General features: G+C 38.5%; 1 protein-coding gene across 1 annotated transcript in view; it reads right to left on the reverse strand.

The window, feature by feature from the left end:
• Window positions 1-24,716, reverse strand: part of NLRP3 (NLR family pyrin domain containing 3) — a 44,959-nt gene that overhangs the window by 3,111 nt on the left and 17,132 nt on the right. Inside the window, exons 10-11 of the mRNA XM_019719199.3 lie at window positions 1,764-1,934; window positions 1,085-1,255 (exon numbers count right to left, since the gene is read on the reverse strand). Of these exons, the coding sequence (XP_019574758.3) occupies window positions 1,085-1,255; window positions 1,764-1,934 (342 nt within the window). The remainder of the gene's footprint in view (window positions 1-1,084; window positions 1,256-1,763; window positions 1,935-24,716) is intronic.

Here is a 24,716-nt window from a genome sequence, read left to right on the forward strand (position 1 = left end):
GTGACAGTGGCTTGAACCAGGGTATGAGCCATGAAAAGGCAAGAAGTGGTCACTGATAGGTGTGCTGTGACAGCTGAGCTATGGGATGTGCACATCAAGAAGAAGAGCATCAGACGTGAGATCAGGAGTTTTTGGCCTGAGCAATTGAGACAGTTGCCGCTGACTGAGAAGGGGAAGGAACAGGTGTCAGAGGGGAACAGCGCGGGCTTGGGTTTGGACACATGAAGTTTGGGAGGCTTCTTAGACATCCAAGGGGAAAGGTCAGATAAGCATTTGGACACAGAATCCATGGAGGTATAAAGTGGGGGGTACAGCACATATGTGGTAAAGCCAGAAGACTAGACGATATAAATGAAAGAGAAAGTTTAGAGAAGAAAAATTACCAACATTCAAGTCCCGAAGGCTCAGCGTGTAAAAGTCAGGATGGTGAGAAGCCAAAAAGGAGACTGAGCAGAAATAGCTAAAGGAGGAGAAAAGCCAAAGGAGAGCGTGTCACCCCTGAAGCCAAGTGAAGGAAACAAGGGTTTCTTCAGAGGGGAGTGTGGTCCTCTGGGCTGGCTAAAGTCACGAGACTACCAGGAAGCTCTTACTAGAGAGGTAGTGAGTGTCTCAGCCATGTCCCCATGACGGGAGGGAGCCAGTGGTCCCAACATACTGCATTGGCTAAATTTTATGGAATTTCTCATCTTCACGTTTCTAGCGCACTACCTTTTCATTTAGAAATCATCAAAAACAAAAACCAACAACACCCCCACATACACCGCCAAGCTCAAACCTTTGCAATAAGGATGAACCTGGTCTAGTTCTATGTAGAACCATAAATCTATTTGGCTCCTTTCATTGGGGACTAATGCTTCTTTTAAGACTATGGATGGAAAGTCTTTTCACACGTAACTGAACCTTGAATATCCTAAGTGTCTGGATGAAGTTGAATATGCAGTTCATGACTCATCAACCCTATAAAAAAATCTGCAACACCTGACCTCAGCCTGAGCACAAATGAACCTTTCGAATTCCGGTCACCAGCTGGCCAGCTTCTCCTCAGGACCCTGGGCCCTGCAGCTGGCATCTGCAGAGCACTTACTGCAAGCATCTCAGGAAGCAACCCTGTTGTCTCAGCACCTCGCAGACCAGCATGACCCCCAGATCATCCAGGTCATTGTTGCCTAGGCTCAGCTGCCGCAGGCTCCGATTGGAGGTCAGAAGTGTGGACAGATCCCAGCAGCAGTGCGAGGTGAGACTGCAGTTGTCTAGTCTGCAAGAAAGAGGATGACTTAAATAAAATGTCCCCTTACCATCCCCCAGGTCTCCCAGATCTTAGCCTGTAATGTTTCAAACACAGAAAAAGAAAAGGCTTAATAAGCTTGGAACAACCATATGGCCCATGGTTATTCTTCTCTTCTTTTCAGGTAAGAGTATTTTTTCCAGTCTACTGGATTATGCAGATCAAATTAGTAATCGCAGTTTGTGAACTGAATTTTCCCAAATTCTATGTCTCCCTCTAAATTTCCTTAAAAAACAAGAGCCATACCACCCCAACCCTTTTGTAGTAGAGAGATTTGTGGAGAGAGGAACTCTAGTATTTACCTTCACACCATCTAGAACTAGAACTCCTCCCAGTCCCATGATTCTGTAATCAACCTGCAGAGGACGCCATTACTTCTTAGATACAGACTATCTCATCATCCCTCCCCCAGATGCCACCACTGCCCCACCCTCAGGTACCCTGTGTTCCCATCACCATAACAAGCTAAGAGACTTACTCCAACAACTGAAGCTTGCAGTTGGAGTGCAAGAGGCCCTTACAGAGCAGCTTGACACCCATGTCTCCAAGAGCATTGCCCCGCAGGTACAAGTGTGTGAGATTCTGGTTAGCACTGAGCACCGAGGACAGAGCTGGACAGCAAGCCGGTGTAAGGCCAGAGTTCACCAACCTGCAGAAGGAACAGGGACAAGAGTCCTCAGTGGACAGCCTCCCTTGGACACTGCACAGCTATCTCACCACAAAAAAAGCAGCATCCTTCAACTTCAAGGTCAGGAGCCATCATCTGGGATATAACCTGAGGGGAGCATGAATCCCTGAATTTGGTCCCATAAGAGGAACAAATGATGGTCTCAGCAGATGCTTTGCTGCGATCAGAAGGGACAGAGTGAAAAACAAACTGCTCCAAATTTCCTCCCCAGTCCTCCGCCTTCTTACATGCGTTCCCTCTGGCCATGCATGCTACTCACGAGCACCTCTTCCAGGAAGACATCCTAGGCTGTTCCTGACTAATAATTCCCACAATGTCACAGAGAGCTGCCTGATTTGATTCTTACACCAACCAGGGAAGACGCAGTGCAGCTGTAACTATAGTATATCTTTTACAGATTAGAAATCTCACATTATGTGTTTTTCTAAAGTCAAAGAGCCTGCTAGGGTCATCCCCCCACCTCTGTTGCCCCTTCTGTCCTTGTCACACTCCCTCTACACTGTAAGACTCCTCACAGAGTATAAAGTCCTAGCTATACATTATACTCAATGGAAATAAGGTTTTTGATGTACTACTCTTGGATCAAGTTGAGCACATTCTCTCACCCAATAAGAGCATGAGGGCCCTGAAACAGATAGCTGTGTCACTCCTGCATCGAATTTCAGAGGCTGGTATATATACATTGTACAGAAAGGCTGTCATGCAGGGCAGCCTGTGGGGTCTCTTCTCCCACTCCCCACACAAGAACGCAGGATATGGTGAGGCCAAAAAGGAACACCCACGGAGCCATAGATAGGGGAGTCGCACCACTATAGTCTCGCTGGCGGCTGGGTTGGAGACACAGGAAACCGGAGCCACACGATCCACAACCCTCACTCTGCTGCTTGCTGGCTCAGCCACCATCTTCTTGCTGGTCCCCATTTTGCTGCTAGCGTAGCCACAACAGTTATATTAGTGGCAAATGGCTCACTGGTTACAGCTGATGGCCAACTAGCCACAGCTGATGGCCATCCAATCACAATTGATGGCCATTTACTACCTGAGTGAGCACCTTTCCATGTGAGGGTGAGAGCCTGGAAACTGCACTCCTGGTTCTGTCCCCACAAAGGCACATGTGCTAGGCCTTACACAGGCCTTGACTTAAGAACACCTCATGCAATCACATTTCTTCCTGCCAGAATCCGTAGCAATCACATGTTTTTAAGCTATAAAGTGTCTTAGAATCAGGATAAACAGAAACAGAGAAAGAAGTCGTTCAGACTGTGTAACATGAAGAAATGCTCTAAAGGAAACAGAAGCACATTTCTACGCACCAGTCTCCACCTTCCCGGTCAAGCCTGAATCAGAATGAAAAGCATAGAGTAAGCAAGACCAAGAGGGAAGAACAAAAATAAAGCAAGTTCTGAGGGACTGCTGGGAAGTCTTTGTCTCCAGCTAAGAAGAATTTTATCAGAGGGTTCTGAGTGAACATGCAGAAGGGATTTGCAGGATTACTGGCTGCTATGGACCTAACATTTATGTCCCCCAAATTCAAATGTTAAAATATTAACCCCCAGTGTGATGGTATTAGGATGTGGGACCTTTGGGAGGTCTTAAGTAGGTCTTGAGGGTGGAGCCCTCAGGATGGGATTAGTGCCCTTATAATAGAGACCCCCTCATCCCAATCACCACATGAGGACACAGCAAGAAAATGACTGCCTGCGAGCCAGGAAGAGGGTCCTTACCAGGAACCAGATCATCAGTAGGAGACTTGATCTTGGACTTCCAGACTCCAGAACTGTGAGAAATAAATATTTGTTGTTTAAGCCACCCAGTCTGTGGTAATTTTGTTATGGCAGCTCAAACAGACTAAGACACTGGCAAAGATAAAGAACATTCCAGAAGACTGCAGACAGACATCAAAAAGGAAAGAAAATAATATTTTGGAAGTTACAGAATGGCAAGCATTACCACTATTTCCAGAAAAGGACTAGATGTGTAAGGAACACAGTGAAGTGAGAGCAGTTACAAGCAAATGGAGAGATTTTGTCTGAATCATCAAAATGTTGGTAACCACTGAGACTAAGTAATGGGTACCTGGAACATGTAATGAAATACTTAGAAATCAAACAAGCAAATCTTACCCACCAATCTACCAGATTAAAAGAATGTCACCAACATATATATCGTGGTTTCAACCAATCCATTCAACTCAGTTCCACATTTACTGAGCACAGATATCTTGTCATGTACTGTATTAAGTTAAATTATTGTGTGTGTTTTTTATTTTGCTGATGATATACTTTATGTCACAAAAATGTCTCATGAAGAAAATTGAGGAAGAAGATTTTACATTTTTTGAGTATTTACTATCTACTTAGCTGTGTGATGATAACTTTAAACAGGATTATCTCATTGAGGTATTACAAAACCAAGATGCAAGTGTTTTTTCTATCAGCATTTTAAATGGAAAATGAAAGAAATTACTTGAAAAGGAAGAAGCTGCTTCTTAGACAGATGGTGGGGATAGGAGAGTAAGGATAACTCTCCAGGCAAAAGGAAAATGGTATGCAGAGGTGAGGAAGGATAAAAGAGCAGGCCAGGTTCTTAGAACTCAAAACTAGTTCAATATAACTCAAAATAGAGTGAAGTGATAGGCAAGAGGGCAGATGCAGTGATCTATGTCTGGTCAGGGATAGCCTTATGTGCCAAGATAAGATATAACAACTTTAACTTCAAAGAAGAACTTTTGAAGGTGTTTTGAAGGTGTCAATATTATCAAATTTGCATTTCAAATCTCCCTCCGGTGTTATGTTAAAAAAAAAAAAATTAAAGGTAGAGGAAACTGAAAGTTATTTTTAAAATTAGGATTGTCCCCTTTTTATTGGTTAATCAGCCTCCTGGAAAGTCCCACTATTCAACAAGGCAGTAAGGAAAGGGCAAGAACAGGGCAAAGAATCAGGGTGGGGCATAAGTTATAAGAACTAAAGAATTTTGTAATGTGGTGCTTGTGTAATATTGGGGTAAAGAGATAAAGCCCTAAAGTTCTAGAAAAGAAAATTTATCTATGCCTAACAAAATATAAAATGCCTAAAAGTTTTGCCTCATTAATTTCACTTATATGTATCCATCTCAAGAGAAATATACATACATAAAGTTATAAATATATAGTTACAAATATAAAGTTACAAATATATACAAATACACTTTTTTCAGAGTTGTTTGTAATAATAAAAAGTAGAAGCTCATCCAAAGGTTCATCATTCAAAGAGTAGCTAAATAAATTACCATAATGCAAACTATGGAATATTATGCCCAAATTCGTAGATCTGTATATATACCAGCATGGCAATGTACTTACAATAAATTACAAAAGCAAATCATAGGAAAGTATTCACATTATGAATCTAGTTTTGACAAAGAGATAGAATGTTATGGATTGAACTGTGTTCTCCAAAACTTCGTATTTTGAAGTCCTAGCCCCCAATACTTCCAAACGTGACTTTATTTAGAAATGAGGTCATTGAAGATGTAATTAGTTAACATACGGTCATTAAGGTGAGCGATAATCCAATATAATTGGTGTTTTTATAAAAAGGGGAACTTGGACACAAAAACAGATACATACCAACTCAGGGACAACACCATGTAGAGATAAAGGCTAAGATTGAGGTAATGCATTTACAAACCATGGAATCCCAATGATTGCTGGTAAGCCACCAGAGCATGAAGCAGATTTTTCCTCATAGCCACCAGAAGAAACCAACTGCCAAAACCTTGATCTTGGACTTTTAGGCTCCACTAATGAGAGACAATAAATTTCAGTTGGAACATTCCATCCAACAACAGCAAAATACACATTTTTCTCAAGTACACATGGGACATTTGCTAGGGTAGATTATATGTTAGGCCACATAACAGGTTTTAGCGAATTCAAGAAAATAAATCATACCAAGTATCTTCTCTGTCCACAATGGTATGAAACTAGAAACCAATAACAGAAAGAAAACTGGAAAACTCAAAAATTAAACAACTCTCACATAAACAACCAATGAGTCAAAGAAGAAATTATAGGGAAAATAAAAGAGTATCTTGACACAAACAACAAAAAGTAAACATAATATGCCAAAATTATGGGATGCAGAAAAATTAGTTCTAGTAGGAAAAGTTCTACCTATAATCACATACATCAAGACAATAGAGAGATCTTAAATAAACAACCTAACTTTATACCTCAAGGAAAGAGAATAACAACAAACTAAGCCCAAAATTACCAAAAGGAAGGACATTTTAAAAAAATAGATTAGAACAAGAATAAATAAGAGAATAAGAAAACAATAAAAAAAGATTAACAAACTAAGAATAGTTCCTTTTAAAAGATAAAAAACAAAATTGGCAAACCTTTAGCTAGACAAACCAGTAAGTAAAGAGATTAGACCGAAATCAACAAAATTATAAATGAAAGAGACATTACAATTGATGCCACAAAAATATAAAGGATCATAAGAGGCTACCATGAATAACTATAATCAACAACTAAACAACCTAGAAGAAACAGAAAAATTCTTAGAAACATACTACCCACCAAGACTGAATCAAGAAGAAATAGAAAATCTGAACAGACCAATTCCTGGTAAAAAGATTGAATCAGTAATTTAAAAACTCCCAACAAAGAAAGGTCCAGGACAAGATGACTTCATTAATAAATTTCATCAAACATTTAAAGAAGAATTAATGTAAATCTTTCTCAAACTCTGTCAAAAAAAAAAAATCAGAGAGGAAGGAACACTCCAAAACTCATTTTATGAAGCCAGCATTATCCTGATACCAAAATCAGACAAAGACAATACAAGAAAAGAAAACTACAGGTCAGTACCTTGATGAATATAGATGCAAAAATTCTCAACAAAATACTAGTAAATCAAATTCAGCAGCACGTAAAAAAGGATCATTCACTATAATTAAGTGGAATTTATCCCTCAGGTACAAGGATGGTTAAAAATATGCAAATAAATAAATACGACACATCACATTAATAGAATGAAAGATAATGTGATCATCTCAACAGATGCAGAGAAAAATTCAACATTCATTCATGATAAAAACTCTTAACAAATTAGGTATAGAAGGAATGTACCTCAACATAATAAAGGTCATGTATGACAAGCCCACAGTGAACACCACAATCAGGGTGAAAGGTCAAAAGCTTTTCCTCTATGATCAGTAACAACATAAATGTATCCACTTTCACCACTCCTATTCAACATAGTACTGAAAATCCTAGTGAGAGCAATTAGACAAGAAAACGAAATAAAAGGCATCAAATTTGTAGAGAAAGAAGTAAAATTGTCTCTATTAGTAGATGACATGACTTTATATAGAGAAAATCCTAAAGACTCAACCAAAGAAAAACCTGTTAGATTTAGTCAATGAATTCAGTAAATCTACAGGACATAAAATAAACATTTATATATACTAACAATAGTAGCATTTCTATATACTAATGATAAATTATCTGAAAATAAAATAAACTATCCCATTTACAAAATTGTATATTCACATGTGAAAAATTGAAACTGGACCCCTATCTTACACGATTCACAAAAATTAACTCAAAATGGATTAAAGACTTAAATGTAAGACCTCAAACCATAAAGCCCCTAGAAAAGAAACACAGGGAAGAAACTTCTTGAAATGAGTTTTAGCAGTGATTTTTTTTTTTTACTATGGCACCTAAAGCACAAGCAACAAAATAAAAAATAATCAAGTGTGGGCTACATCAAACTGAAAAAACTTCTGCACAGCAAAAGAAACCATCAGCAATGTAAAAAGACAACCTACAGAATGAAGAAAAACATATTTGCAAACCATATCTGATAAGGAATTAATATCCAAAATACATAAAGAATTCATACAACTCAATATCAAAAAGTAACAGATAATTCCATTTAAAAATGGGCAAAGAACCTAAATAGACATTTTTTCCAAAGAGGGTATTCAAATAGCCAACAGGTACATGAAAAGGTGCTCAACATCACTAATTATTAGGGAAATGCAAACTAAAACCACAATGAGATATCACCTCACACCTGTTAAAATAAACTGCCGTCAGAAAGAGAAAGCAAGTGCTGGTGAGGATGTGAAGAAAAGGGAACCTTCGTACACTGTTGGTGGGACTGCAAATTGGTGCAGCCGCTGTGGAAAACAGTATAAAGTTTCTTCAAAAAATTAAAAATAAAACGACCATATGATTTAGTAATTCCACTTCTCGGTATTTATCTGAATGAAACAAAACTACTATATAGAACAGATATCTGTACCCCAAGCTCATTGCCAAATTTTTTACAATAGCCAAGGCCTAGAAACAACCTAAGTTTCCATCAATAGATGAATGGATGAAGATTATGTGATACACACACATGCACACACACACACACACACACACACACACACACACACACAATGGAATACTACTCAGCCATAAAAAAGAAGAAGAAGAAAACCCTGCCATTGGTGACAACAGGGATGGACCGTGAGGGTATTATGCTAAGTGAAATAAGTCAGATAGAGAAAGACAAATACTTTTGATCTTACTGATATGTGGGATTTAAAAAAAGAAAAAGAACTTAAACCAAACGTGTAGAATAAAAAAAAGATCAAATTTGTGATTAACAGAGATGTGGGGGTGCGGGGGGAGTGGGGAAATTGAATGAAAGTGGTCAGTCACAAACCTCCAGTTATAAGATAAATAAGTATTAAAGGCATGATGTACACCGTGATGACTATAGCTTACACTGCTGTATGATATATTTGAAAGTTGAGAAAATAAATCCTAAAAGTTCTCACTAAAGGAAAAAACATTTTTTGTAACTATATGAGGTGATGGATGTTAACTAAATTTATTGTGGTAATCATTTCACAATATATCTAAGTCAAGTCATTATGCTGTTCACCTTAAACTTATACAGCACTGTATGTGAATTATTTCTCAATAAAACTAAAAATTATAAAAATAAATGTCTGTTATTTAAGCCACACCTTTTGTGGTACTTGGTTACAGCAGCCCCAGAAAATCAAAACACAGTATATCAAGAGCGTGGTTGACAGACAGACAGACAGATGGATGTTTAGATGGGTATGTATAACAAACTGTCTGGAAGTTTGCTCATCAGCCTATTGTGAATGGTTCTCTCAGAAGTGGGCTGAGAAGCAGTTGTCATATGTCTTACTTCGTGTATCTATGTTACTTGATATTTTCACACTGAGTGTCTTACTTTTATCATAAAAACCTCACAAGGAGGACTTTCAGTTTTCAGTCCAACACATAGGAAGCTTAAAAATCACCACCCAGAACACACAATGGGATTTATAGATGATGTAATACAGAATTGTACACCTGAAACCTATGTAACTTTACTAACAATGGTCACCCCAATAAACTGTAATTTAAAAAAAAGAAAATCACCACCTGTTTTTAACAAGTTAAAAGCTGAACAATCTGACAAATCAGCAACTATTCTTTGATCCATAAGGAAAGTATGGTCCCAGGGCAATCTACTGCCCACAAGTTGGAGAGACAGAGAGACGAATATGGAGAATCACAACTTCGTAGATCAGAAGCCCAAGGCTGAACCTGCTGTGGGAACCAGAGCCCAGATGGGGAAAACTGAACTGTGACTGATGACAAGTCAGAGAGTTAAAACACCAGGGGGACCCAGTCAGAGGGGGACATTATATCCAAAGCCTTACCTGGTGGGACATTATCAGTGCTTAACTGACCTTAGGAAAGGGAAATACTCAACTCCAGCCCACTTAAGCATCCTGTTTCACGTAAGGCGAAAGGAAAACACAGTCCAGAGGCACAGGCGCACTAAGGACTGAGACTTAATCATAAGATTATAGAATGCCTCCCACCCCCACACCTCACCTTGACATTACCAAAGGCCTGGTTACAGCCATCGTCTTTGCCAAGTAAAGCATATCCAGCTACCAAGAAAAATTATAAGACATTTTAAAAGGCAAAAATCAGAGTTTGAGGAGACAAAGAAAACATCAACACCAGGCTCAGATATTGCAGGAATGTTAAAACTATCAGACCAGTAATTAAAAACAACTATTATTAATACACTATGAGCTCTAATGCATAAAGTAGACAACATGCAAGAACAGATGGACAATGTAAACAGAGATGGAAATTCTAAGAAAAAAACAAAACAAATGCTAGAGATCAAAATCACTGTAACTGAGATAAAAAATGCCTTTTATGGGGTTATTAGTAGACTAGAAATGAACGGGGGGGAAAATCTCTGTGCTTGAGGATTTCAGTTGAAACCTCCACAATTGAAAAGTGAACAGGAAAAGAAAAAAAAGAACAGAATATCCAAGAACTGTGGAATAACTGTAAAAGTTGTTGTATGAGTATAGTATATACATAATGGGAATTCCAGAAGAAAAAGAAAGAGAGAATGGAACAGAGGAAATATGTGAAACAATAATGACAAGAATTTCCCCCAAATTAATTAATGTTAGACTCCAAACCACAGATCCAGGAAGCTCAGAGACCAAAATGGGTAGGGGGTGTGGAGGAACCAACGCTATAGCTAGGCATATCATTTTTAGAATACAGAGAATCATATATAAAAGAAAAATCCTGAGAGAAGCCAGAGAAGAAAAATAAGACTTCATCTATTGAGGAGCAAATATAAGAATTACATCTGACTTCTCCTCAGAAATCATGCAAACAAGAGAATGGAGTGAAATATTTAGTGTTAAGAAGAAGAAGAAAAAAACACCTACCCTGTGAAATTATCCATCAGAAATGAAAGAAGAATATAGACTTTCTCAGACAAATAAAAATTGAGAAAAATTGTTGCCAATAAACTCACATTACAAGAGATATTTTAAAAAGTTTTTTAGAGAGAAGGAAAATAATATAGGTCTAATGTACAGAAAAAAGGAAGAACATCAGGAAAAAAATAAGGGAAGTTGAAATAAAAACTTTTATTTGTCTTATTCTTAATTAATCAAACAGCACCATGCTCGAAATAATAATAGAAACAATGTATTCGATCATTTGTTGATGTGTATATTACGTGTATACTTACAAAAAAGCGAAATAAATGACAGCAATGATACAAGGGACAGGAGGGAGGAGTTCGAATTATTTTGTTATTATAAGGTCCTCACACTACCTGTGAAGCAGTATAAGGTTATTTGAAAGCAGACTTGAATTAGTTGTAAATGTGTATTAAAAATGCTAGGGCAACTAACAAAGTATTTTTTTTTAATGTAATTTGTTGCCAAGAAAAGAGAGAAAATAAAATCGTATGAAATACACAATTAAAATGACAAAAGGAGGGGGCCGGCCCAGTGGCTCAGGCGGTTAGAGCTCCATGCTCCTAACTCCGAAGGCTGCCGGTTTGATTCCCACATGGGCCAGTAGGCTCTCAACCACAAGGTTCCCACATGGGCCAGTAGGCTCTCAACCACAAGGTTGCCAGTTCGATTCCTGGAGTCTGGCAAGAGATGGTGGGCTCCGCCCCCTGCAACTAAGATTGAACACAGCACCTTGAGCAGAGCTGCCTCCCGGGTGGTTCAGTTGGTTGGAGCACGGGCTCACGGTAACTAGACCTGGAGCTGAGCTGCGCCCTCCACAACTAAAAAAATAAATAAATAAATAACTGAAAGGACAACAACCTGAAGCTGAACGGCACCCTCCACAACTAAGATTGAAAGGACAACAACTTGACTTGGAAAAAAGGCCTGGAAGTATACACTGTTCCCCAATAAAATCCTGTTCCCCTTCCCCAATAAAATCTTAAAAAAAAAAAAGAAAAAAAAATTAACATTAAAAAAAAAATAACAAAAGGAAGAAAAAGAGAAGAAGACAAACATAGGATCAAAGAACAAGGGAAACACATACAGAGGGTACCAAAAAAATATATACACATTTTAAGAAAGGAAAACCTGTGTTAAAATTGTCATACTCAGCATACACCAATAACAAAAGATGAATACAAGTCATCTTTGACTTCTGCAATTACAATAGGTGTTCAAAGTGGTTACCATCAGCATAATTTTAATACAGTTTTTTCCTTTCTTAAAATGTGTATACATTGTCTTGGCATGTGTATACATGTCTGTGTATACATTGTCTGTAGAAAACAGGAACAAATATGATAGATATTAATGCAAATATATCAATAATTACTTTGAATGTCAATGGTCTAAATAAACCAATTAAAAGACAAATATTGATTATATCAATTGATGCAGAAAAAGCATTTGACAAGATACAATATCCATTTGTGATTAAAACACTTAATAAAATAGGTATAGAAGGAAAATAACTTAACATAATAAAGGCCATATATGACAAACCCTCAGCTAATCTCATAATTAATGGTGAAAAACTGAAGCCCTTTGCTCTACATTCAGGAACACGGCAGGATTGTCTCCTATCACCTCTGCTTTTCAACATAGTGTTGGAAGTCCTCGCCAGAGCAATCAGGCAAGAGAAAGAAATAAAAGGCAAGAGAAAGAAATAAAAGGCATCCAAATTGGGAATGAAGAAGTTAAATTGTCACTCTTTGCAGATGACATGATGCTATATATAGAAAACCCTAAAGACTCCACCAAAAAGCTATTAGAAACAATCAATGAATACAGTAAAGTTACCAACTATAAAATCAATGTACAAAAGTCCATTGCTTTCCTATACACTAACAATGAAATCTCAGAAAAAGAAATTAAAAAAAAACAATTCCTTTTGCAATTGCAGCAAAAAGAATAAAATACCTAGGAATAAACTTAAACAAGGATGTGAAAGACCTATATGCTGAAAACTATAAGACATTTTTGAAAGAAATTAAAGAAGACACAAAAAAAAGGAAAGACATTTGGTGCTCATGGATTTGAAGAATCAACATAGTTAAAAAGGCTGTATTACCCAAAGCAATATACAGATTTAATGCGATCCCCATCAAAATCCCAATGGCATTTTTTAAAGAAATAGAACAAAAAATCATCAGATTTGTTTGGAACCACAAAAGACCCCGAATAGCCAAAGCAATCTTAAGAAAAAAGAACAATAATGGAGGTATCACACTCCCTGACTTTAGCTTGTACTATAGGGCAACAATAATCAAAACAGCATGGTACTGGCAGAAAAATAGACATGTAGACCAATGGAATAGAATTGAGAACCCAGAAATAAAACTACAAAAATATGAACAGATAAAAGACAAATATTATAAAGTGGACCAAAAATAAAAGCCAATTATATGTTATCTACAAGAAACCCACTTTAAACGTAAAGACACATACAGATTAAAAGTAAACGGATAGAAAAAAAATAAAAGGATGGAGAAAGGTATACCATGCCAAGACTAACCAAAAGAAAGCAGAGACTATGTGGTATACAAATACATATATAATGAGAAATTATTCAGCCTTAAATAAAAAAGGAAATCCTGCCATTTGTGACAACCTGTATGAACCTGGAGGACATTACGCTAAATGAAGTTAAGTCAGACAGAGAAAGACAAATACTATATGATCTCACCTATATGTGGAATCTAAAAAAAAGAAGTCAAACTCATAGTAACAGTAGAACAATGGTTACCAGAGGCTGAAGGGAAAGGGAAGGTGTTGATCCAAAGTCACAAACTTTCAGTTTATAACATGAATAAGTTCTGGAGACCTATGTACATCACAATGATCATAGTTAGTGATAATACACTGTATACTTGATATTTGCTAAGAAAGTAGATCTCAAGTGTTCTCATCTCAAAAAAAAGAAAAGTAATAATGTGAGGTGATGTATTGTTTGTGGAAATTCAGAATGTATACACATATCAAAACATCATGTACATATGAAATGTATGATTTCTATTGGCCAATCATATCTCAGTAAAGCTTGAAAAATATTTAAAATTTAAAGAATAAAAAGTAATGCAGGAATAGCTATATTAATTTCAGGCAAAGCAACCTACACAGCAACAAAAGTTATCAGGGATAAAGAGGGACATTACAAAATGATAAAAGGGGTCAATTCTCCAAGAAACATAACAATCTGTTTTAGGTGTTCTGAGATCGAATTTCCAACATGGGGAAGGTGGTCTCCACATAAACAAACAATTCTCAGACACCAGCAGGATGTCCAATAATTCAATCAATTCTGATACTATCCACCCAAAAACATCAGATTCCACAGGCTGAGTCCTGCAAGCCTGCACCCCCAACTCCCCAACTTCAGACAGTCACAAGTCCAGGTTGTCACCTATGCTTCTGACTGACCAGTTATAAATCAGTGATTCCCACAACCGCCTCCTCAGTTTCCATTAATTTGCTACAGCAGCTCACAGAACTCAGAGAAACACGTTACTCAGTAGGTCACTACTTCATTTTGAAGGGATCAGGAACAGCCAAACGGAAGAGATGCACAGGGCAAGGCATGTTGGAAGGAGCGAGGGGTTTTCATCCCTCTCCAGGTGCAACACTGTCCCTGCATCTCCATGTGTTCACCAACCCCAGCAGCTCCCTGAACCCTGATTTATATGAAGGTTCCATTACACGGGCATGCTTGATTAAATCATTGGCCATTGGTGATTGAACTCCATCACCAGACCCACTTCCCTCCCCAGAGGCCAGGGAGAAAGAATGAAACTTCCATCACTGGTTGTTGGCTCCACTGCCAACCAGTCCCCATCCTTACCGTGTTTCCCCGAAAATAAGACCTAGCCGGACCATCAGCTCTAATGCATCTTTTGGAGCAAACATTAATATAAGACCTGGTCTTATTTTAATATAATGTAAGACTGGGTATAATATAATATTATAATATAATATAATATAATATAATATAATATAATATAATATAATATAATATAATATAATATAATATGTAATACCAGGTCTTATATTAATTTTTGCTCCAAAGAACGCATTAGAACTGATTGTCCGGCTAGGTCTTATTTTCAGGGAAACATAGTAGGTGCTTTCCAAAAGTTGCTTCATTAACATAACAAAAGATGCATTTATCTCTCTCAACACTTACGAAATTCCAAGGGTTTGGGGAGCTGTGAGCCAAGAACTGTAGACAAAGACCAAATATATATGAGAAATATCTTTTGGTCATCTGAATGACCAAATATATATTTTTTATAAATCACAATATTGCACAATCTTTAATGTGTATGTGCCTAAAAGCAGTCAAAATATGTGAGGCAAAAACTGATAGGACTGGAAGGAGAAATGGATGGATTTATTATTGTTGGAGACTTCAACACCCCTCTATCAAAAATGGACAGATCTAGCTGGCAGAACATCAGTAAGGACACAGTTGAACTCAATAACATTATCAATCAATTGGTTATCATTAATATCTATCGACTGCTTCATCCAACAACAGAAGAATACACATTCTTATCAAGCTCACATGTAACATTCACCAAGACAGACCACATTCTGGGTCATAAATAATACCTTAAAATTTGAAAAAATAGAAATCAGACCACAATGAAATGACACTAAAAATAAATAACAGAAAGATAGCTGGAAAATTCCAAAGTATGTGGCCACTAAACAACACATTTCTAAATAAAATATGCATCAAAGAAGAAATCTCAAAAGAAATTTAAAGATATTTTGAACTAAATGAAAATGAACACACAACTTATTAAAATTTGTAGACTGCAGGAAAAGCAGTGCTTAGATGGAAACTTATAGCATGGAATGCATAAATTAGAAAAGAATAAAGGCCTAAAGTCAATCATCTAAGCTTCCACCTTAGAAAATTAGAAAAAGAAGAGCAGATTAAATCCAAAGTAAGGAGAAGATAGGGAAAAATGAAAAATAGAGCATAAATCAATGAAATTGAAAACAGGAAATTAATAGAGAAAATCAACGAATACAAAAGCTGGTTTACTGAAAAAGATCAATAAATTGATAAACCTCTAGCCAGGCTAACAAAGAAAAAGAGAGAGAGAGAGAGAGAGAACACAAATTACTAATATCAGAAATGAAAGAAGGAAAATCTCTATTGGTACCAAGAACATTAAAAGGATAATAGAGAAATCCTAGAAACAATTCTGTGCCCACAAATTTTATAACCTAGACAAAATAGAAAAATGCTTGAATGACAAAATCTGCCAAAACTCACACAAGAAAAAATAGACAATCTGGATAGGCCTTTATTTATTAAAGATATTGAATGAAAAATTGACAAACTTCCAAAAAAGAAAGCACCAGACACAGATAGTTTCTCTGGTGAATTCTAACAAATACTTAAAGAAGAAATGTTACCAATTCTCTACAGTTTCTTCCAGAAAAGAGAAATAAAGAGAACAGTTCCAAACACATTCTGAGGTCAGCGTTACCCTAATATCAAAGCCAGACAAACACACTACAATAAAATTACAAGTATTTCTTACAAACCTAGATGCAAAAATCCTCAACAAAGTATTACCAAATTAAATCTAACAATGTCTAAAAAGAACTATATACCAATACCACGTGGGATTTATCCCAGGTATACAAACCTAAATCAACATTTAAAAATCAATTAAGGACATGCAGAAAAAGCCACCTCAAGACTGGTAGGAGGGTAAGAGACACAGAACAGGCACTGTCCCACACCCGCATGTGATCATTAAAAATTGGGAGAGATATCTCGGCTGTGGAGGCTCCCCTTCCCGTCCCTCCAGAGAAGCAAGATATCCGAGCCCCACCCCAGCCCAGTGCTGGAGAGAGAAGTCCCCATGATTTCTGGTTATGAAAAGCAGTGGAGATTGTGACTGAGTGAGATAGGGAAAGGCTGAAGTCCCAGCGGCTCCTCTTAAAGGGACCATGCACAGACTTACTCACTGACAGAATCACTCACTCTGAGCTCCAGCACTGGGGCAGCTGCTAGAAAGTTGGCAGGGCCATATGGCAAAGAACTGAGTTGTCTGGCTTGGGATAAGAGCTGGAGAGGTGGCTTTCTCTTGAACAGAGGAGCTCGTGGAGGCCATTGTTTCTTCATTGAACCCTCCCTCTTCCCAGCATGCTGACTCACGTGGCTGCCTTCTCTGAGTCTCCATCAAGCTGGCTAATGCCTTCCTTCACCATGCCCTGGTGATTCGAGACCCTGCCCCATCCAACTTTTGGGCACACCGAAGCCACTTCCAGGAGCTTTTTCATATAAAAAAAAGCTGGCTGCCTTAGCTCAAGCTGCAGACTTTCCTAGCATGTCTCAAAGGTTCATGGAACCCAGACATCTGGCTTGAGCATGTCCTGTACATCTGGCTAAGCAGCCTGAAGCTGGCATTAGTGGCAGCCGGCCTCGGTTCTCAGCTTGGCCTCTCGAGGCACTTCCAAGCACACCACAGGTGGCAGCCATCTGCGGATTTCTTTGTGGCTCCTGCCAGGTGGCCCCTTGTGGGCATGGGCTGCAGTACACTTGACCTTCAGCAGATGCTCTCCAAGGTGGTCCTGGGGCTTCAAAATGAGCTGGAGCATCCAAGAATGACACACCCAAGGGGTAGGAGAGTGTTGGGCAGGACCAGAGTCCTGCTGAGGCAGATCCTGCTCTGTAGGATCAGCCCCTGCACAACAACACTTCCACTGTAGTCACAGCCTGTCCTCATAACCAATGAGCCTGAGGGTCAGTCCCTCCCACTGATATGCAACCAAGGCTCAACTACAAGAGGAGGGCACACAAAACCCACAAGGGACACACCTGGAGTATGTGGCTCAGGTGACCAGGAAGACTACACCACTGGCCCTCATAGAACACCTACTACGTAAGGCTACTCTACTAAGACCAGGAGACATAGCAGCCCTACCTATTACATAGAAACAAACACAGGGAGACACCCAAAATGGGGAGACAAAGAAACTTATACCAAATAAAGAACAGAACAAAGCTCTAGACAAATAACTAAACAAATTGGAGACAAGCAATCTACCAGACTCAGAGTTCCAAACACTGGTTATAAGAATGTTCAGCGATCTCAGGGAGAACTTCAACAAAGAGATAGGAAATAGAAAAATGGAGAAAGAAAACATACAAAAGAACCAGTCACAAATAAAAAATATAGTAATGGAAATAAAGAATACGTTACAGGGAATCAACTGTAGATTAGATGAAGCAGAGGATTGAACCAGAGATGTAGAAGATAAGGTAGCAGAAAATACCCAATCAGAGCAGCAAAAAGAAGAAAGAATCCAAAAAATTAAGGCGAGTTTAAGGGGCAACATCTGGGACAACATCAAGCATGCTAACAATTATTATAGGGCTACCAGAAGAAGAAGAGTGAGAGCAAGGAATTGAAAACGTATTTGAAAAAAATAATGACAGAAAATTTTGCTAATCTGGCAAAGGAAATAAATTACAAGCCCAGGAAGCACAGAGAGTCCCAAACAAGATGAACCCAAAGAAGCCAACACCAAGACACATCATAATTAAAATGCCAAAAGTTAAAGACAAGGAGAGAATCTTAAAAACAGCAAGAGAAAAGCAGTTAGTTACCTACAAGGGAGCACCCATAAGACTGTCAGCTGATTTCTTAACAGAAACTTTACAGGCCAGAAGGAATTGGCAGGAAATATTCAAAATGATGAAAAGCAAGGACCTACAACCAATATTATTGTACCCAGCAAAGCTATCATTTAGAATCAAAGGATAGATAAAGAGCTTCCCAGACAAGAAAAGGCTAAATGAGTTCATCACCACCAAATCAGTATTACAAGGAATCTTAGAGGGACTTCTTTAAGATGATAAATAATAATAATAAATATATATGAATAATAAAATAGCAGTAACTACATACCTATCAACAATTACTTTCAATGTAAATGGATTAAATGTTCCATTCAAAAGATAGGGTGAGTGGGCCGGCCTGGTGGCTCAGGCGGTTAGAGCTCCATGCTCCTAACTCCGAAGGCTGCTGTTTTGATTCCCACATAGGCCACTGGGCTCTCAACCACAAGGTTGCCAGTTCAATTCCTCAAGTCCCGCAAGGGATGGTGGGCTCCGCCCCCTGCAACTAGAAAACGGCAACTGGACCTGGAGCTGAGCTGCGCCCTCCACAACTAAGACTGAAGGGACAATAACTTGAAGCTGAACGGCACCCTCCACAACTAAGATTGAAAGGACAACAACTTGACTTGGAAAAAAAAGGCCTGGAAGTACACACTGTTCCCCAATAAAGTTCTGTTCCCCTTCCCCAATAAAATCTTTAAAAAAAGAGAGAGAGAGAGAAAGAGAGAGAGAAGGAAGGAATTTCTATAAAAAAAAAAAAAAGATAGGGTGAGTGAATGGATAGAAAAGCAAGACTCTTACATATGCTGCCTACAAGAGACACACTTTAGATCAAAAGACACACACAGACAAAAGTAAAGGACTAAGATATTTCATGAAAATGGAAACAAACAACAAATAAAAGCTGGGGTAGCAATACTTATGCCAGACAAAATAGACTTTAAAACAAAGACTATAACAAGAGACAAAGAAGGAACTAGTAACCCCACTCCTGGATATTTAGCTGAAGAAACCCAAAATGCTACTTCAAGGGGAATGTGCTCATCCATATGTTCATTGCAGCGTTATTTACATAAGCCAAGGCAACCTGGATGTCCTTGAATGGATGAGTGAATAAGACAAAGTGGTACATATATACAATGGAATATTACTCAGCTGCAAAAAGGAAGGAAACCTTGCTGTCTGCAACAACATGAATGGACCTACAAGGTACTGTACTCAGTATAATAAGTCAGACAACTGACAAATGATTTCATTTATAATTGGAATCTAAAGAACAAAATAAACAAACAAACAAAAGAGAAACAAACTCATAGATACAGAAAACACTTTGGTCGTTGGTTGCCAGATGGGTGGTGAAAAGGGGAAAGGATTAAGAAGTATAAATTGGTTGTTACACAGTAGTCATGGGGATGTAGGGTATAGCATAAGGAATATAGTCAATAATATTGCAATAACTATGTATGGTGTCAGAGAGGTATTAGATCAATCGGGGTGATAGATAGGAGAGGAATTGGGGGCAGGGTGAAAAAGGTGAAGGGATTAAGAAATACAAATTGGTAGTTACAAAATAGTCATAGGGATTAAAGTATAGGGAATATAATCGATAATATGGTAATAACAAAGTATAGTGCCAGGTGGGTACTTGTCAGGGAGATCACTGCCTAAATTATATAAATGTCTAACCACTATGCTATACATTTGAAACTAATATAAAATAATATTGAATGTCAACTCTATAACTGAAAAAATTTTTAAAGGGGAGAAAAAGGTGAAGGGCAATAAGAGGTTCAAATTTCCAGTTATAAAACAAATAAGTCATGGGGATGTAATGTCAATAATATTGTGACAGCATAGTATGGTGTCAGGTGGTTACTGGATTTATCATGGTGATCACTTCTTTAGGTTTATAAATGTTGAATAATTATTGTGTATACCTGAAAATAATATAATATTGTATGTTAGCTATATTTTAATAAAAATCTTTTTTAAATAAAAATAAATTAACATTTGAAAATCAATAAATATAATCCATCATATCAATGGACTATAGGAAAATAATCACATGGTCAAATCAATAGATGCAGAAAAAGCCTTTGACAAAATCCAACACCCATTTATGATAAAAGTACTTAGCAAACTGAAAATAGAAAACTTCCTCAACTTGATAAAGTATATCAACAAAAAAAACCTACTGCTAAGAGCATATTTAATGATGAGAAAATCGAAACTTTCCCTCAAAAATCAGGAAAAAAGAAAGATGTCAGCTCTCACCACTCCTTTTCTTCATCATACTGGAAGTCCTATCTAATGCAATAAGACAAGAAAAGGAAAAATACTAAAAGGTATAAAGATTGATACAGAAGAAATCTTCTGTATCTTAGGGGTTTGTTTGCTTGTTTGTTTTGGGGGGGTTTTGTTGTGACATTTTGGGGGTTTTGTTTGTTTGTTTTGTTTTGTTGCAGATGATATGATCTCCTATGTAGAAAATTTGAAAGAATTGACAAAAAAAAAAAAAAAAAAAAAAAAAACTCCTTAAATGAAAACGTCATTATAGCAAGGTAGAAAAAAGATCAATCACTTTCTTATATACTAGCAATAAACAAGTAGAATTTTAAATAGAACACAATGCCATTTATATTAGCACCCCCTCCAAAAAAAATACTTAGGTATAACTCTAACAAAATATGTACTATATCCACATGAGGAAAATTACAAAATTCTGGTGAAAGAAATCAAAGAAGAACTAAATAAATGGACAGATGTGTCATGTTCATAGATAGAAAGACAATACTGTTAAGATGCCAGTTCTGTCCAACTTGCTTTACAGATTCAATGCCAAATCCCAATCAAAATCCCAGCAAGTTGTGTGTGTGTGTGTGTGTGTGTGTGTGTGTGTGTGTGTGTGTGTTTGGTGTCTGTGTATGCGTTGACAAATTCATTCAAAGGTTTATATGAAGAGGTAAAAGACACAGAATAGCCAACACAATATTAAAGGAGAAGAATGAAGTTGCAGGACTGACACTACTCAACTCCAAGATTTGCTGTAAAGCAACAGTAATGAGGACAGTGTAGGATTGGAAAAGAATAGACAAATTCACTAATGGAACAGAATAGAGAGCCCCAAAATAGATCCACATAAATATAGTCAACTGATCTTTAAGAAAGGAGTAAGGGCAATACAATGGAACAATGACAGTCTGCTCAACAAATTATGTTGTAACAACATCCACATGCAAGAAGAAGAAAGAGGAGGAGGAGGAGGAGGAGGAGGAGGAGGAGGAGGAGGAGGAGGAGAAAAGATCTAGATACTGATCTTATACCATTCATAAAAAATAATTATAAAAAAATTAACTAAAAACAATTTAAATGCTATCCTTCTCAAACTACTCCAAAAAATTCAAGAGGAAGGAATGCTCCCAGCTCATTTTACAAGGCTCATTTTACAAGGCCACCATTACCCTGATTCGAAAACTAAAGACATTAAAAAAAAGAAAATTATAGGCCAATATCCCTGATTAACATAGATGCAAAAATCCTCAACAAAATATTAGCAAACCAAATTCAGCAATTAAAAAGATCGTACATGAGTTTCAGTCAAGATGGCAGAGTAGGTAAATGCTGACCTCGCCTCCTCCCATGACCATATCAAAATTACAACTAAATTACAGAACAACTCTCTTTGAGAACTGCCTGAAGTCTAGCTGAACAGAAGCGCTATAACTAAAGACATACAGAAGAAGCCACTTCAAAATTGGTAAGATGGGTGGAGACATAGAATGGCTGGTCCCACACTCACATGTGGCTTAAAAATTGGGGGGTGGGGTGGGAATCTTGGCTGCAGACATCCCTCCTGAGGAGCAAGGGGTTTCAGGCCCACACTGGGCTCCCCAGCGCAGGGTTCCAGTGCCAGATAGAGAAATCCCTATAAGTTATGGGCTGTGAAAAACCAGAAGAGATTGTGGCTGAGTGAGACATAGGGCTGCTGGAGTCCCAGGCATTCTTCTTAAAGGGCCCACGCACGGACTTACTCACTGGCAGACTCACTTGCTCTGAGCTCCAGTACTGGAGCAGCAGCTTGAAAGGCACCAGGGACATACAGGGAGGAACTGAATTGTCTGGCTCAGGGTGAGGGCTGGAGGGGCAGCTTTCTCTCAGACAGAACTGCTGGCATAAGCCATTGTTCCTTTACTGAACCCTCCCACCCAGAGTGCAGAAATAGGCAACACCGTATCTGAGTCTCCATCAACCTGGCTAACACTGTTTGCCCTACCCTGTTGATTCCCTGAGACCCTGCTCCACCCACATTACAAGCCCAACCAAGCCACTTCAAGTGGCTTTTCCATGCAAACAGCCTCTCTCAGCTTATGCTATGGACTTTCCTAAAATCTCTCAAAGGTGTACAAACACCAAACAAGCAGCTTCTGGCCTCAGCATGCCTCATACCTCATGCTAAGCAGTCCCAAACCCAGAAACAGCAACAGCCAACCTCAGTTCACAGCTTCGCCTCCTCCAGGAACCTCCAAACCCAGCACAGGTGGCAACCATTTGCAGATCACTTTGTAACTCATACAAAGTGCCCCCAGGCACAGGCAATGACTGACCTGGGCCTGAAACAGAGCCTCTCCGAACAAGCCTAAGAATCAACACACCAGTTGACCAGCTTCAGACCACACCAGAGCACACATAACCACTTCCACAAATGACACACCCAAAGGGTAGACTTGGCTGGCACCAGAGCATCAATAAAGTGAGTCCTGCTTTGTGGGGTCAGCCCCTACACAACAGCTCCTTCACTGTAGGCAAGGCCAGTCCTCCCAACCAATCAGCCTGAGGGTCAGTCCCTCCCATTGATGTGCTAACAGCAAACAGTCTCAACTACAAGAGGAGGGCACATCCAACCCACACAAGAGACACACATGGAGCACCAGGCTCAGGTGACTAGGGAGACTGTGCCACTTGGCCCCATGGAACATCTACCACATAAGACCAGAGGACATAGCAACCCTACCTAACAAATAGAAGCAAATACAGGGAGGCAGCCAAAATGGGAAGACAAAGAAACTTGTCCCAAATGAAAGAACAGAACAAAGCTCCAAAAAAGAGCTAGACAAAATGGAGACAAGCAATATATCAGACACAGAGTTCCAAACACTAGTTATAAGGATGCTCAGTCATCTTAGGGAGAACTTCAACAAAGAGATAGGAAACATAAAAATGGAGATAGAAAACATACAAAAGAACCAGTCAGAAATGAAAAATACAATAACTAAAATGAAGAACACGTTAGAGGGAATCACAATAGATTAGATGAAGCAAAGGCATGAATCAGCAATTTGGAAAATAAGGTAGCAGAAAACATCCAACCAGAACAGCAAAAAGAAAAAAAAAAAAATCCAAAAAAGTGAGGACAATGTAAGGGGCCTCTGGAACAATATCAAATGTAACAACATTTGCATCATAGGGGTACCAGAAGGAGAAGAGAGAGATCAAGGGATTGAAAACCTAGTTGAAGAAATAATGACCAAAAAAATTTCCCTAAAACTGGTAAAGGAAATAGACATACAAGCCCAGGAAGCACAGAGAGGCCCAAACGAGATGAACCCAAACAGACCCACACCAAGACCACACCAATGCCAAAGGTTAAAGACAAAAAGAATGTTAAAAGCAGCAAGAGAAAAGCAGTTAGTTACCTACAAGGGAGCTCCCATTGGACTGTCAGCTCAGGAGGCATAGTGTTCCTAAAATCCCTGGAATTTCCTGAGTGATAGGAGCACACTTTGCTATTTGAAGGAGCCCCTTTGATCACACCTGAGTTCGTGCTATGCTAGTGATTTAGATAGCCCCGACATAGTCTCAGCATGGGGCTGGTCAGCAGGAAGTCCAAGTGATCAGAGGGTTAGAATTTTCAGCCCCACCCTAAACCCCCAGGAAGGTGCAGGGAGGAAGGCTAAAGATCAAGCACTATAAAATCTCCTGAACAAAGATTTGGAGACTTTCTGGGATGGTGGCCACAGGGAGGAGCATCCCAGCTCCATGCAGACAGAAATTCCTCTGCTCTGGACCTACTGGATATCATCCTATGTGTCTCTTCATTTGGCTGTTTGTTTGTGTTCTTTATAATATCCTTTATAATAAGCATAAATGTAATAACAATTTCTCCGATTGCTATGAGCCATTTTAGCAAATTTTCAAACCTGAAGAAGGAGCAGGGGGTTGTGGGGAACCCCCATTTATAGCCA

The sequence above is a fragment of the Rhinolophus sinicus genome, chromosome 5 (assembly GCF_057876585.1).
Source record: "Rhinolophus sinicus isolate RSI-liver-muscle chromosome 5, RSI-T2T, whole genome shotgun sequence".
Classification (NCBI taxonomy): Eukaryota; Metazoa; Chordata; class Mammalia; order Chiroptera; family Rhinolophidae; genus Rhinolophus; species Rhinolophus sinicus.